Here is an 11,682-nt window from a genome sequence, read left to right as displayed (position 1 = left end):
ACACCCCACCTACCCCCTCCACATCCCCCCTAACCCCTCCACATTCCCCAGACCCCGCTTACCCCCCCCACCTCCTCTGATCCCCACACCTCATCTGCGTGTCCCCCCCATCCCACTTTACTGCCACCCCCATCTCCACCTCCCCCCTAGTCCCCCCCCATCCCCACACCCAACTTCCCCCTCCACATCCCCCCTGCTTCCCCACATCCCACTTTTTCTCTCCCCCCCCAAACACCCGGGTGTCACCCCTGCCCCCCTGCTCAACAACCCCCCATCGAGGAGGGTCTCCAAGCCCCTCTAAACCCTTTTAACAGCCCCCCCTAAATCCACAACCCCCTAAGGGGGAAGCCCCCCATCCTGCTGCCCCCCACCTATGTAGATATTGCCCTTCTTCTTGTTGGGGTAGGAGAAGTCGTGCAGGTCCCACATCTCCCTCTGCAGCATGTAGTCTGTACCTGCAACGGGGGGGTGGGGGGTTCAGGGCCACTAAACCATGTCCTGGCATGGTGGTGTTGGGTTGATGGTTGGACTGGATGGTCTTTCCCAACCTTAAAGATTCTATGATTTTTCCAACCAAAATCATGGGAAGGTTTGGGTGGGAAGGGACCTTCATGATCATCTAGATCCACCCCCCTGCATGGGCAGGGACACCTCCCACCAGCCCAGGCTGCTCCAAGCCCCATCCAACCTGCCCTTCAACACTGCCAGGGATGGGGCAGCCACAGCTTCCCTGGGCAGCCTGGGCCAGGCTCTCCCCACCCTCACAGCCAAGAATTTCCTCCTCATGTCTCACCTCAATCTCCCTCTTCCAGTTTTCATCCATCCCCCTTGTCCTCTCCCTCCCTGCCGTTGTCCCAAGCCCCTCCCCAGCTTTCCTGGAGCCCCTTCAGGCCCTGGAAGGTGCTCTAAGGTCTCCCTGGAGCCTCCTCTTCTCCAGGCTGAACACCCCAACTCTCCCAGCCCGTCTCCAGAGCTGCTCCATCCCACCTCTACACTCTCCAACACTCACAAGACCCCCAAAGGAGGGGGCTGCAGCCCCTGGCACCCCCTCTAGCTCACACACCTTGCCAATTGTAGGCGCCGGGTGCCCCGAAGTAGATGATGTTGGCAGCAAAACCTGCACTGGTGCCCATCTGGCACATGCCGGTCTCGTCGGTGTCGGTGTTGGAGTTGCACATCTCGTTGTGGTAGGTCTGCCACTCGTCGCTCAGGTTGAGGCGCAGGTCGTTGCCCCTCACGTAGCACTTGCCCACCATCCGCCGCTGGTCCTCGTTGCCCGACCACAGCACCTTGGTGTAACGGTGGGCACAGGCCTGCAGGGACAGCCCAGCACCCATCTCAGCACCTGTGGTAGCCCCAAAAATGGTGTGTGTGGGGAGGGGACAGAGCCCTCCTCCTCCAGGCCACCCGTCCATGTGCTGCCTCTGCCCTGATGCTGTTGTCAGGGTGTGTGTATGTGACCTTAATGTCACAGCAGTGTCCTGGCTAGGATGGGCTATAGGGTAAGATACTGTCCTGCCACCTGAAGGCTCCCAAAAGCATCTGAGATGCTCCTACGAGCACCCAAGATGCTCCTGAGATGCTCCCAAGAGCATTCAAAATGCTCCTGAGAGCACCCGAGGTGCTCCTGAGATGTTCCTGAGACACTGAGAGCATCTGAGATGCTCCTGAGATGCTCCCAAGATGTTTCCGAGATCCTGAGAGCATCCAAAATGCTCCTGAGATGCTCCTGAGATGTTCCTGAGACACTGAGAGCATCTGAGATGCTCCTGAGAGCACCCAAGATGCTCCTGTGATGTTCCCAAGATCCTAAGAGCATCCAAAATGCGCCTCAGATGCTCCTGAGATGTTCCTGAGACACTGAGAGCATCCAAGATGCTCCCAAGATGTTCCCGAGATCCTGAGAGCATCCAAAATGCTCCTCAGATGCTCCCCTGATGCTTCTGAAAAGTTCCTGAGATACCGAGAACATCCAAGATGCTCCTACGATGCTCCTGAGTGCATCTGAGATGCTCCCGAGAGCTTCAGTCCACCCACACCACGACACCCTCCCAGAAGAGGGGTCAGTGCACCCAGTCACCCCACAGGTCTCTGCCCCAGGGGACGGGGAGGTGACAGGGAGGTGACAGGGAGGTGACAGGGAGGTGACAGGGGAGCTCCTGCAGCGCCTCCGCCTGCTGCCACCGCGCTGGGGACACGTGCAAGGCCCACGTGAAAGCACCAGCAGCTCCACGGGGCCCTTGCGCGGGCGTGCGAGGTGGCAGCTCACGTGTGCGTGCAAGGAATCGGTGTGGGGGGGGCACATGCAAAGAAGTGGGGAGGGGTGTGCAAAGAACTGGGGGGGGGTGCACTCACCAGCACCCTCCCGGCCGGCTGCCGCTGGCTGGCCACTGTCACCCCCAGCCACATGTCATCGATGATGGCCTTGTCTGGCTCACCTGGGTGAGGAAGAGACAGCGTGAGAGTCGGGGGTGTTCCCTTCCCCCCCCCCCCCCCGCCCGTGTTTTGGGGTGTTCTGGGGTGTTTCAGGGGTTCCCACATACTCTTCAGCTCGATGTCGAGGCGCTGGCAGTCCCTGGTGGCAGCGGTGAGGGGACAGGCGTAGACAGCCCCCGTCCGTGTGCCATTCACTGGCTCTGCATCTCGGGGGGCTCCCACCAGCAGCCTGGGGGGGGCAGAGAGAAAGGGGGGTGGGGGGGTGGGGTGGGGCAGAGTATTCACCCACCCCTCACGCCTTTATTTTGGGGGTGCAAAGCCAGGGGTGAGGGCAGCGGGGTGCGATGGTGGCCAAGAGGTGCTTGGTGGGGGGGGGGGGTGGGAGCTGCTTCCCTGGAGTGTGTCACCCCTCGGCACCCTTAAGTGATGGGGGGCAGGGAAACCCCCCCCCCCAAACCCAGAGTGAGATTGGGGAGGGGGGCTCCCCTTGGGAAGTGGGGTGCACAAGCATGGTGGAGGGTCACAAAGGGAGAGACACCCCCTCCGGGGGGGGGGGGATGCACACACAGACACGCTCCTTGCAGGACCTGATCCCAACCTCACAGCTGAGCCCCCCTGGGTTGGGGGGGCAGCGTGTGTGTCTGTGCGTGTGTGTGTGTGGGGGGGGGGTCAGGCTGACACCTCCAAACCTGGCACAGGGGGTCGGGCAAGCAGGGAATGGCTCGGCAGGATCCAGCAGCCGCCGGCACCGGGTCCCCCCCCCCCCGCCCCCCCCCATCCCGGGCTGTGTAAACACCCTCCGTGGCGGGGCCAACCTTTGAGCCGGCGGCGGGGCCGGGGCCTCTGCAGCACAGCTGTGGTCTGTCCGGCAGACAGCCCCCCCCCCCCCCCCCCCCCCCCCCCCCCCCCCTCCATTGCTTCCCAGGGAATGCTGGAGAACCAGAGGTCCATGCCAGGGAATGCTGGAGAACCACAGAGCCATGGCAGGGAACGTTGGAGAACCAGGCAGAGGGACCCCGGGGAGAAGGGGATCCGAGGAGCCCACTTGCATCCTTCGTCTCAAGAACGGGGCTGGGTGTGTTTTCCCCCCACCCTTCCCACCTCCAGGCAACAGCAGGGGGGTCACAGCACCCTTCCGGGGGTGACTCAGGTCCCCAGAGGAGCAGGGATATGCCAGTTGAGTCACGGAGGGGACGCTGGCATCTCTGGATGCAGCCACTCACAGCCCAACACCACGTGTGTTCACCCCCGGGGGGTTTAGGGTGACACCAAAGGGACCCCAACATCCACCTGAAACGCACCCTCCCCGCCCAGGGAAGAGGTTGGAGGTGGGGGGGGGATCCAAAGCCCCTGGAGGGGTGGCAGGAGGACCCGGTGTGCCCGGGGGGCTCCGGAAAGACCAGCCTTTCCGCCGGGAAGTCCTTTGAGATGACGAGGACAATGGCGTGGAGGAGGCACGGTCACACTGTGCCAGCAGAGGAAGCGTGTCCCCTCTCGCAGGCAGGACCGGGGGGGGGGGGGGGGGGACACGGGGACACCCACAGCAAGTCACCCAGGTAGCTGCTGCAACCCCCCAAACCCACCCAGTCCTTATCTCAAGGCGCTGGGGTAACGAGTTGGTCAGTTCTCAGCGCGGCCAAACCTAGGGACAAGGGACAAGGACACGTCCGGCTGGTTTGTCCCTTATTGTCCCCATCCTGCCGCTAGCGGGAAGGAGCTTTGGGAAGGCTGGGACGGGCAGAGCTGAGCTGTGCGGGCCGGGGAACTCGGGCGTGCCCGGGCAGCGGTGGGGCGGCTGACTCAAAGCCCAAACACAGGAGGAATGTGGGGCCCCAGGCAGCCCCCGCCCCGGCACGTCGGGCTCCCCCCGCCCCCCCAGCCCCGGTGACGGGCACCGCCGGAGGCATCGCTGCTCCGGCTGACTCAGCGAGATGCTGCAGGTGGGGCTGGAGGGGGCGGGAAACGACGACGGACGGGGAAGCTCAGCCACCAAGGAACCCCCCCCCAAAAGAAGGGGATGAGGGGGGGGTCTGCTCCCCCCAGAGAATTCCAGGATGGGATGCCGGTGCATCCGCATGCCCCCCTCCCCCGAAAATGGGACACACCCCCCACCCCAGGTGCAAAGGCAAGCACACGGCGGGGGGGGGAATGTCCGATTTCTCCTTTTTCCAGCCTGGCACAAAGGAATCTGCCCCTCTGATTCCTTCCTGCCACCCCCCCCACACCCCCCCCCCAGTACATCTGAGGCACATGGGGGGACACACACAAGGGGCACTATTGTCCCCACTTATCTGGAGGGGAAGTGAGTCAGGGCAGCCACACTGTGACTCAGGGCTGGAGAGTGAATTTGGGGAGGTCCTGTGTGCCCCCCCCCCCCCCCCCCCCCCCCCAAACCCTAGCAACACCCATAGCCCTGGGGTGCTGCCCAACCCTGAGCACAGCTCCTGGGGACAGGGACACACATATGGCTCCTTGCTGGGGGCTGCCACAGCTGGGACTCACCCCCAGCCTCCCCGGGTGGTCCTGGCTTGGCCAGACCCCCATTTCCAAGCAAATCCATTCCTGACCACCATTGCTCCTCATGCCCTGCAGGTCCCAGGGGGGTGGGAGCCAACCCAAGCCAAGTGGCTCCAACATCTCACTGCCTCCAGCCAAGACTTCCCAGCAAGGCAGCCCACCCGCAGGCTCTGCTCCTGGGCGGGGGGTCCACAGGATGCTGGGGGCTTCAGAGCCCCCATGGAACAAGGAGGGAAACATGCTCAGGCATCCCCCATCCAAGGTGTCACATGGAGCCCTGCTGTTTCCAGACCTAGGCAAACCAGGAGTTGGGATGCTGGGATTCCCATTCTGGGGAGACTGGGACCAGTTAAAGGCACTGGTTCTACCCGGGCAGGGGCACAAGGCTCAGCCCAGGCCCTGTGCTCTGACAGCCGAGCAAAGGCAGGGATGCACAAACAGCAGCAAGAGGGGGAGGCTGGGAAGGGAGGGAGGCAGGAATGCGAGGCCGTGCCCCGTCCCAAGCAGCCCTGGTAAAGCCTTAATCAACCCTGGTAAAATAGAGGGGGCTGGGGGGGGTGTCTAGACACTGGCCGACCCAGGGAAGGGGGATGGCAGTGGGGTACCAGGGTACTGAGTGGCCCCAAAACAGCCACCCCTAGGGGCGGGGAGATCTGATGGGGATGGAGAAGGAGAATCTGACCAGCCAGGGGAGCAGAGAGTGTTGGGGGGGGCTGGGCTCAGCCCTGAGGGGCTCTGCAATGGGGGGCTGTGCTCCCCCCAAGCCCTCCTCCCCACCAGGGTGGGTGCCAGGCAGGGAGCAGCTGGGCAGTGAGCGCAGCTCCTCATCCATCTCCTGACACACTTCAGAGGGGAGAGCACCAAGAGACAGGAGGGGAAGAGAGGGCAGAGCAGGGAACCTCTGGCACAGCCCCCATCCTGCTCCATCCCACCCCATCCGTGATCCCAGGGACCCTCCCCAAGGCTTCGCACCCCAAACCTCACCTCATGCCGAGGCTGGAAGATGCTCCAGGTCTGACATCTCTCCACAATAACCCCCCTGAACCCCCAAGGTGTGCAACCAAGGCACGTCCACAGCACAGTCCACCCCCTCAGGCTCTGGGCCAGCCCCAAACCACCCTGACTCCCCCAAATTTGCAGTGTGGGGGGATCCCGCAATAATCATCTTCTCCAGAGAACCCTCAGCAAGCAAACTGGCTGATGCCCGGGTTGGAAAGGAGGTGGGAGAGGGGGAGACAGCTCCTCAAAGCAGAGGGATGGACGGCTGACCCCTTGGACGCCGGCCCCGCCACATCCGTCCCCCTCTGCCTGCCAAGGAGCCGCAGCCCCGCAGGACCCCGCGGCTTCTGCCGGCCCCCAGCCAAGGCGGGGGGGGAGCACAGCCAGGCCCGCTCCGCCCATCAGCAAAAAATCCGGGAGAGGGGGAGGGAAAGCTGGGAATTCAGCCGGCTCTGCGCTCCCACTCCCCACCAGCCAATCGGGACCAGCAAGGAAGGACCCCAAGGGCTGGGGCAGCACCCCTGCTCCCGCACGCACGGGAGGGAAACTGAGGCACCCAGAAGGTTGCAGCTGTGGGCGCTGCACAGACGGGGCCCTCAGCTTCCGCGGCAGACACGCACCGTGCCTCAGTTTCCCCACGTTGTTCAGAGACCCCCCCACAAACCCACGCGGGTCAGGTTCTCTTGGCACCACGGGATCCCACCGGTCAGACCAACTCCTTCCCCCCCCCCCTCAGTCCGAGCCCGCGGGAGCGGCTGGACCCGGCACAAGCAGCCGAAGGAGTTTCTTAATCTCAGGCAGCAGATAACGCCACGGCTTCCACCTCTCCTTCACCTGGGCCAGGGAGGAGCGAGCAAACAAACCTTTGCATGGGCACAGCTCCGGGACATGAAAAACACGGCGGGGGTGGAGAGGGAGGGGACACACACACACACAGCTCCCGCATCACACCGGTCTGCACCCAGCCGGGAAGTGGGGCTCTCCCCACCCCACCGGGAAGCCGGGAATGGTATCCCCACTCCAGAGCATCCCTCTCATCCCACGGCCATCCCTGCACCTCTCGCAGCCTCATCCCGTGGAGCGAGGCCAAGCATTGAAGCCCGAGCCCCCCCTCCCAAAACGAAAAAAAAAGAAGAGAAGCAAAAGCACCGGGACACCTCCCCGTTGGGGACGGCGGCGGCAGGAAGCGTCCCTTTCCTGTCCCCACCCCTGCACCTGCGAGCAAAGGGCAGGGGAGTCTCCCCCCCCCGCCCCCGCGCCGGGTGGAGGGAAGGGAGCGGGTTCAGCCCCGCAACCCGGCGGGGAACCGGGTGGGAAGCGCCGGGATGGGATGGGGGGAGCCGGGGGGGGTGGGGGACACACACACGCCTGTGCCTGTCCCACCTCACCACATCCACCTGGAACAGCCCATCCAGGGCTGCCTTCCCCCCCTGCTTCCCCGGGGGGTGGGGGCAGTGGGGTCAAACCACATGGCCCCGCCATGCTCACAAGGGTCCGGTCCCTTCCGCCCCCCACCCCTGGGAAAGGGGTGCAAATCCCCCCCCCTCCGTCCCCCCCTCCCCGGGGTGCAGAGTTCCAAAGCCATTCCCGTGTGGAAAGTGGGAGCCTCGCCAGCATCACGCTCAGACACGCACGGGCCACGTGGGCCCGTTCCGGGGGTGGGGGGGGGACACACAAACCCCCGCTAGAGCCAGAGCCCCCCTAAACACCCCCTAAGACAAAGCAACAACCACTGCCAACACCTCAGGAGGACAGACGAGGTGGTCGGCTCCACGTCCCCGACCCTTGGTGGGCCCCCAGCAGCTGTTCCAGTGCCACCCGAGCCAGGAGGACTTGGCTCACGGATGGGATCCAGGAAGGGGTCCCGGCTGAACCCCCGCACCCCCGCGGCTGCTCCGCAGGGGAACAGCTTCGCTCCCTCCTGGACAGGAGCAACAACAAGACATCCCACGGCGGGGCCAGCGGCTGAAATGCATCTCAGGAATGCGGAGCAGCATGTCCCTCCGTCCAGCAGCTGCCGCCGGGCCCTCTGCCCCAGGCACGGGGGGAAATAAGGGAACCCTCGGGCTCTCCGAAGGGACCCCCCCGCCCCGCCCCGCAGCCAGGAATCCTACCGGAGGGTGAGCCAGCAAAAAAAAAAAAACCTGTGCCCTCCAGGGAGGGAAAAAACCCAGCAACCCAAGACCTGTGCCTGTCTCCTCGACGTGCAACACGCAGCTCCCCCGGGCAGGGAGGGACGGGAGCTGGGGATGGTGCCCTCGGTGAGGGGACGGGGGGGGCACGGCGAGTGACAGCGGCGGGATCGCACGGGGAATGCGCCGGCTGAAAAGGGCTTTTGTTGGGGCTTCGCTCGGCAGCAGGAACGAACAGTTGCAGGAACTACAGTTCAACAGGTTTCCCGGGGCTCCCCCGGCAGAAGTGGGGGACGGAGCCTGGTCAGGAGCCGGGCTGAAGAGACGGGGAGGGGGGGACCCGAGGGGCTTTGCAACCGTCCCCGGGAGGGTCGGGACAGGCGGTGCCCAGCCGGGACCCCACAGGTGTGGGTTGTTCCCACCTCCCAAGGGATCTGCCAGGCTCCGTGCCCACCAGAGGTGTCACGGCATGTCTCTGCTGTGCCACCAGACCCGACCCGTGTCACTGGGGTCCTGCTCGAGGACCCCACAGTGGGAATAAGGGTAGGGGGGAGCCCGAAGGTCACGATGGGACCCTGTTGAATAAAGGGGTGGGAAGCAAAGCTATGAGCAGGGGATAACCACCCGTTTTACAGCTTGTATCTCCCCCTTATGCAGAGGGGGGGGCTCTGGGGTAAGAGAGACCCCTCCCCCGCCCACGACAACCCCCCTCAGCACCTAGACCCCCAGAACACCCCTCTCCCTGCACCCAAAGCCCCACCACTTCCCCCGGGCGCACCCCTACCCCCACAGGAGCCAGAGCAGGCTCAGGACCTTTGCCCAACCCTCAGGACCCCCACCCCACGCACTCCCCCTCCCGTATTAGGACCCCCACGCCTACAGGAGAAACCCTTCCCCCCCACGAACGGGGGGAACACCACCGGGGGACCACCTCCCCCCCGCTCCACGGCTGGGGGGCACCATTCCACCCACACGGGGGGATCTCCCCTCACTGTCCCCCCCACCCCCGCACTCACAGGCAGCGCTCCTCCCGCTCCGTTTGCCGGTGCAGCGCTACCGAGAAGCCGAAGAACCCACGGGGGGTCTCGCCTTCTTTAAGCACCGGGAAGGTGCGATCCAGGTTGAAAGCGGCGACGACCCCCAAGAGCAGGAAGAGCAGGAACAGAAGCTCCGGGAACAGCAGCAGCAACAACCGCCGGCCCCTCGCCATGACCCCGCACCGGCCCGCCCGGAGCCGCCGCCACGACCGCGCCCCACCGGGGCCGGTGCGGTGCGCTGCGGGGCGGGGGCGGGGCCGGGCGGGGTGCGGGCCCTTCCGGGCACTCCCCTTAAAGGGGCCGCACACCAACCATCCCCCCCCGCCCCCCTGAACGCCCCCCTTCAGCTCTTTCACACCCCCCCCCCCACTCCTCCCTTCCTCTTCACCCCTCCCACCCAGCACCTGAGGGGAGGGGGCCGCCCCGCGCGTGCGCGCGCGGGGAGGGGAGGCGGGGCCACACCTGCGCGTGCACGCACCCCCCCCCCCCGCCCCCCTTTCTCCTCCCCACCCCGCCCCCCCCCTTCCCCGCACACGCGGGGAGCTGCGCACGCAGCGAAACCACCCCCCGAATTAAAACTGAACCCAAACAAGACCCAGCTGGTGGGGACCCACGTGCGCAAACCCCCCCCCCCCCCCACCCGCTGTCCCCATGGGAACCCCAGCAGCGCCCCCCGAGACGAGACACCTCCCCCTCCGCCCCCCTCCACCCCATCCTGGGGCCTCCGTGGATGAGACCCCCCACCTCGCACCCCCGTGATGGGATCGGACCCCCCAAGGATCGGACCCCCCCGAGGATCAGACCCCCTGCAATAGGATGGGATTCCCCCCCCCGGGGATGGGAACCCCAAGGATCAGACTCCACCCCCCCCTCGATAATAACCCCTCGGGAGGAGACCCCCCAGAGGTTGGGACCCCCCCATGAGATGGACTCCTTGTGATAGGACTCTCAAGGATCACCCCCCACCCCCGCCAAGGGATGAGACCCCCCCCCCAGGATGGGACCTCCAAGTTAGGATACCCCTATGGGATGGGGACCCCCTGGAACGGGACCCCCACTCCCGAGCTCAGCCCCCCGTTGTGCCCCGCTGGGAGGTCGGAGCTGTCGGGACGGGAGAGAGAAAATCCCCGGCCTCCCACGGCGTCTGTCTGGCCGGGAACGCCGGGAATGCCGGCTGGCTGCCCGGTACCGGCTCCCGGGACCCTCCCGCCGCTGTGCGTGCTCAGGGCTGCAGCCCCGGGGGTGGCTGTGAAGATGGGGGGGGGGGGGAGGGGTGGTCCCCAGGGGCTGGGTGTGAAGGGGAGACTGAATGGACAGACCGCACCCCAACCCCGCCCCCCCCCCCCCGGAGGGTCTGGCCGTGGGTAGGAGGTCAAGGCTGGACCCCCAGAGTGGGACCACTGGGGGAAGCCACCCCACCCCGGGGACACAGACACCGCGATGTCCCTGGGGAACGCGGCTGCAGCCGCAGCATCAGCGCTTCCCTCTCGGCAGAGGTGGCAGCGGCGGCTGCTCAAGGTCCCCAACCTTGGTGAAGGTCACGGTCCCTCGCTCTGGCAAAAGGGCACCGGGAACCATCGCGCTGCTCCCACCCGTGCCAGGAAACCCGTGGGTGGGTGGGTGGGTGTGGGAACCGCCCCACCCCTCCCGGGTAGTAGGGGGGGCTGCAGGATGTCCTGTGTCCCCCGCCCCGGTGTCCCTGCTCAGCTCACAATGTCACTGGAAAGAGTGACAGCACAGGGGACAGTCCCAAGGGCAGCCCTGCCAGCTGGCACGCAGCTCTGTTCCTCGCCCCCTGTCCCCCACCCCCAGTCCCTGTCCCAGTGTCCCCCAGAGCGGGCTGGCTGCCATCCCACCCTCTGTCTCCCTGGGGGTCTCTGGTCGGTGGCACAGCATGGGGACAAAAAACCCTGGCCAGGTGGTCAGGCCCCCTCTCCTGACTTGGGGACATTTTGGGGAGCAGTGGGTCCCTCCCCCGTGCCCACCGGCTTGTCCAGAGTTTCAGGGTTCACCCTAGAGCTGGGGTTACCACCCAGGAGCTCCCAGGGACGTGGGGGGCAGCACCCTGGGAAGAGTGTTTGCACCCAAAAGGGGATATTTGCACCCAAAGCGGGGGGGGTGTGCACCCAGAGGAGGGGAATTTGCACCCAAAGGGACGGTATTTGCACTCAAAGGAGGGTGTTTGCACCCAAGGTGGGTATTAACCCCCAGGGAAGGGGATTGTCTGCCGGGAGACGGTATTAGCTCCTGAAAAGGGGGGGTGTTCGCACCCAAAGGTGGGGTCACCACCCAAGGGGAGGTGTCATTCCCAGAAAGGACCACGAGGTGGCACCGTCCTCCCAAGGATGCTGGGGGGGCCATGGAGGAGGAGGGGGGGGGGCAGAGCTCCGGGTCCCCCCCTTCCCCCTCCCTCATCCTTCCCGCCGCTTTGACAGAGATGGGGCGGGGGGGTGCGGGGAGGACGACAAGAAGGGACCCCAGTTGGCACTGTTGGGTTGGGGGGGGCGGTTCCAACCGGGGTATCTGGGGGGTGACAAAGCTCCCCCCCCCCTGCTCTGTGA

General features: G+C 65.5%; 1 protein-coding gene across 1 annotated transcript; it reads right to left on the bottom strand.

Moving 5' to 3' along the window:
- Positions 1-336: 336 nt before the first annotated feature.
- Positions 337-9,312, bottom strand: ITGA3 (integrin subunit alpha 3). The gene is made up of 5 exons (XM_051640088.1): positions 9,101-9,312; positions 2,544-2,665; positions 2,356-2,438; positions 1,064-1,313; positions 337-455 (listed from the first exon to the last, which is right to left on the bottom strand). The coding sequence occupies exons 1-5, from the start codon at positions 9,292-9,294 to the stop codon at positions 337-339; spliced, it is 768 nt and encodes a 255-aa protein (XP_051496048.1). The 5' UTR covers positions 9,295-9,312.
- Positions 9,313-11,682: the final 2,370 nt, after the last annotated feature.

Source organism: Apus apus, chromosome 25 (genome assembly GCF_020740795.1).
Source record: "Apus apus isolate bApuApu2 chromosome 25, bApuApu2.pri.cur, whole genome shotgun sequence".
Lineage (NCBI taxonomy): Eukaryota > Metazoa > Chordata > Aves > Apodiformes > Apodidae > Apus > Apus apus.
Note: the sequence above shows the minus strand (reverse complement) of the source record. Positions and strands in the feature narration are given on the sequence as shown.

Excerpts from the sequence above, each read along its gene's own strand:
- ITGA3 (XM_051640088.1), bottom strand. The coding sequence starts at position 9,294 with ATGGCGAGGGGCCGGCGGTTGTTGCTGCTGCTGTTCCCGGAGCTTCTG. Across the intron at positions 2,666-9,100 it reads GAGCGGGAGGAGCGCTGCCT|GCTGCTGGTGGGAGCCCCCC; the intron begins GTGAGTGCGGGG and ends TGCCCCCCCCAG. Across the intron at positions 1,314-2,355 it reads AGCCGGCCGGGAGGGTGCTG|GCCTGTGCCCACCGTTACAC; the intron begins GTGAGTGCACCC and ends CTGTCCCTGCAG.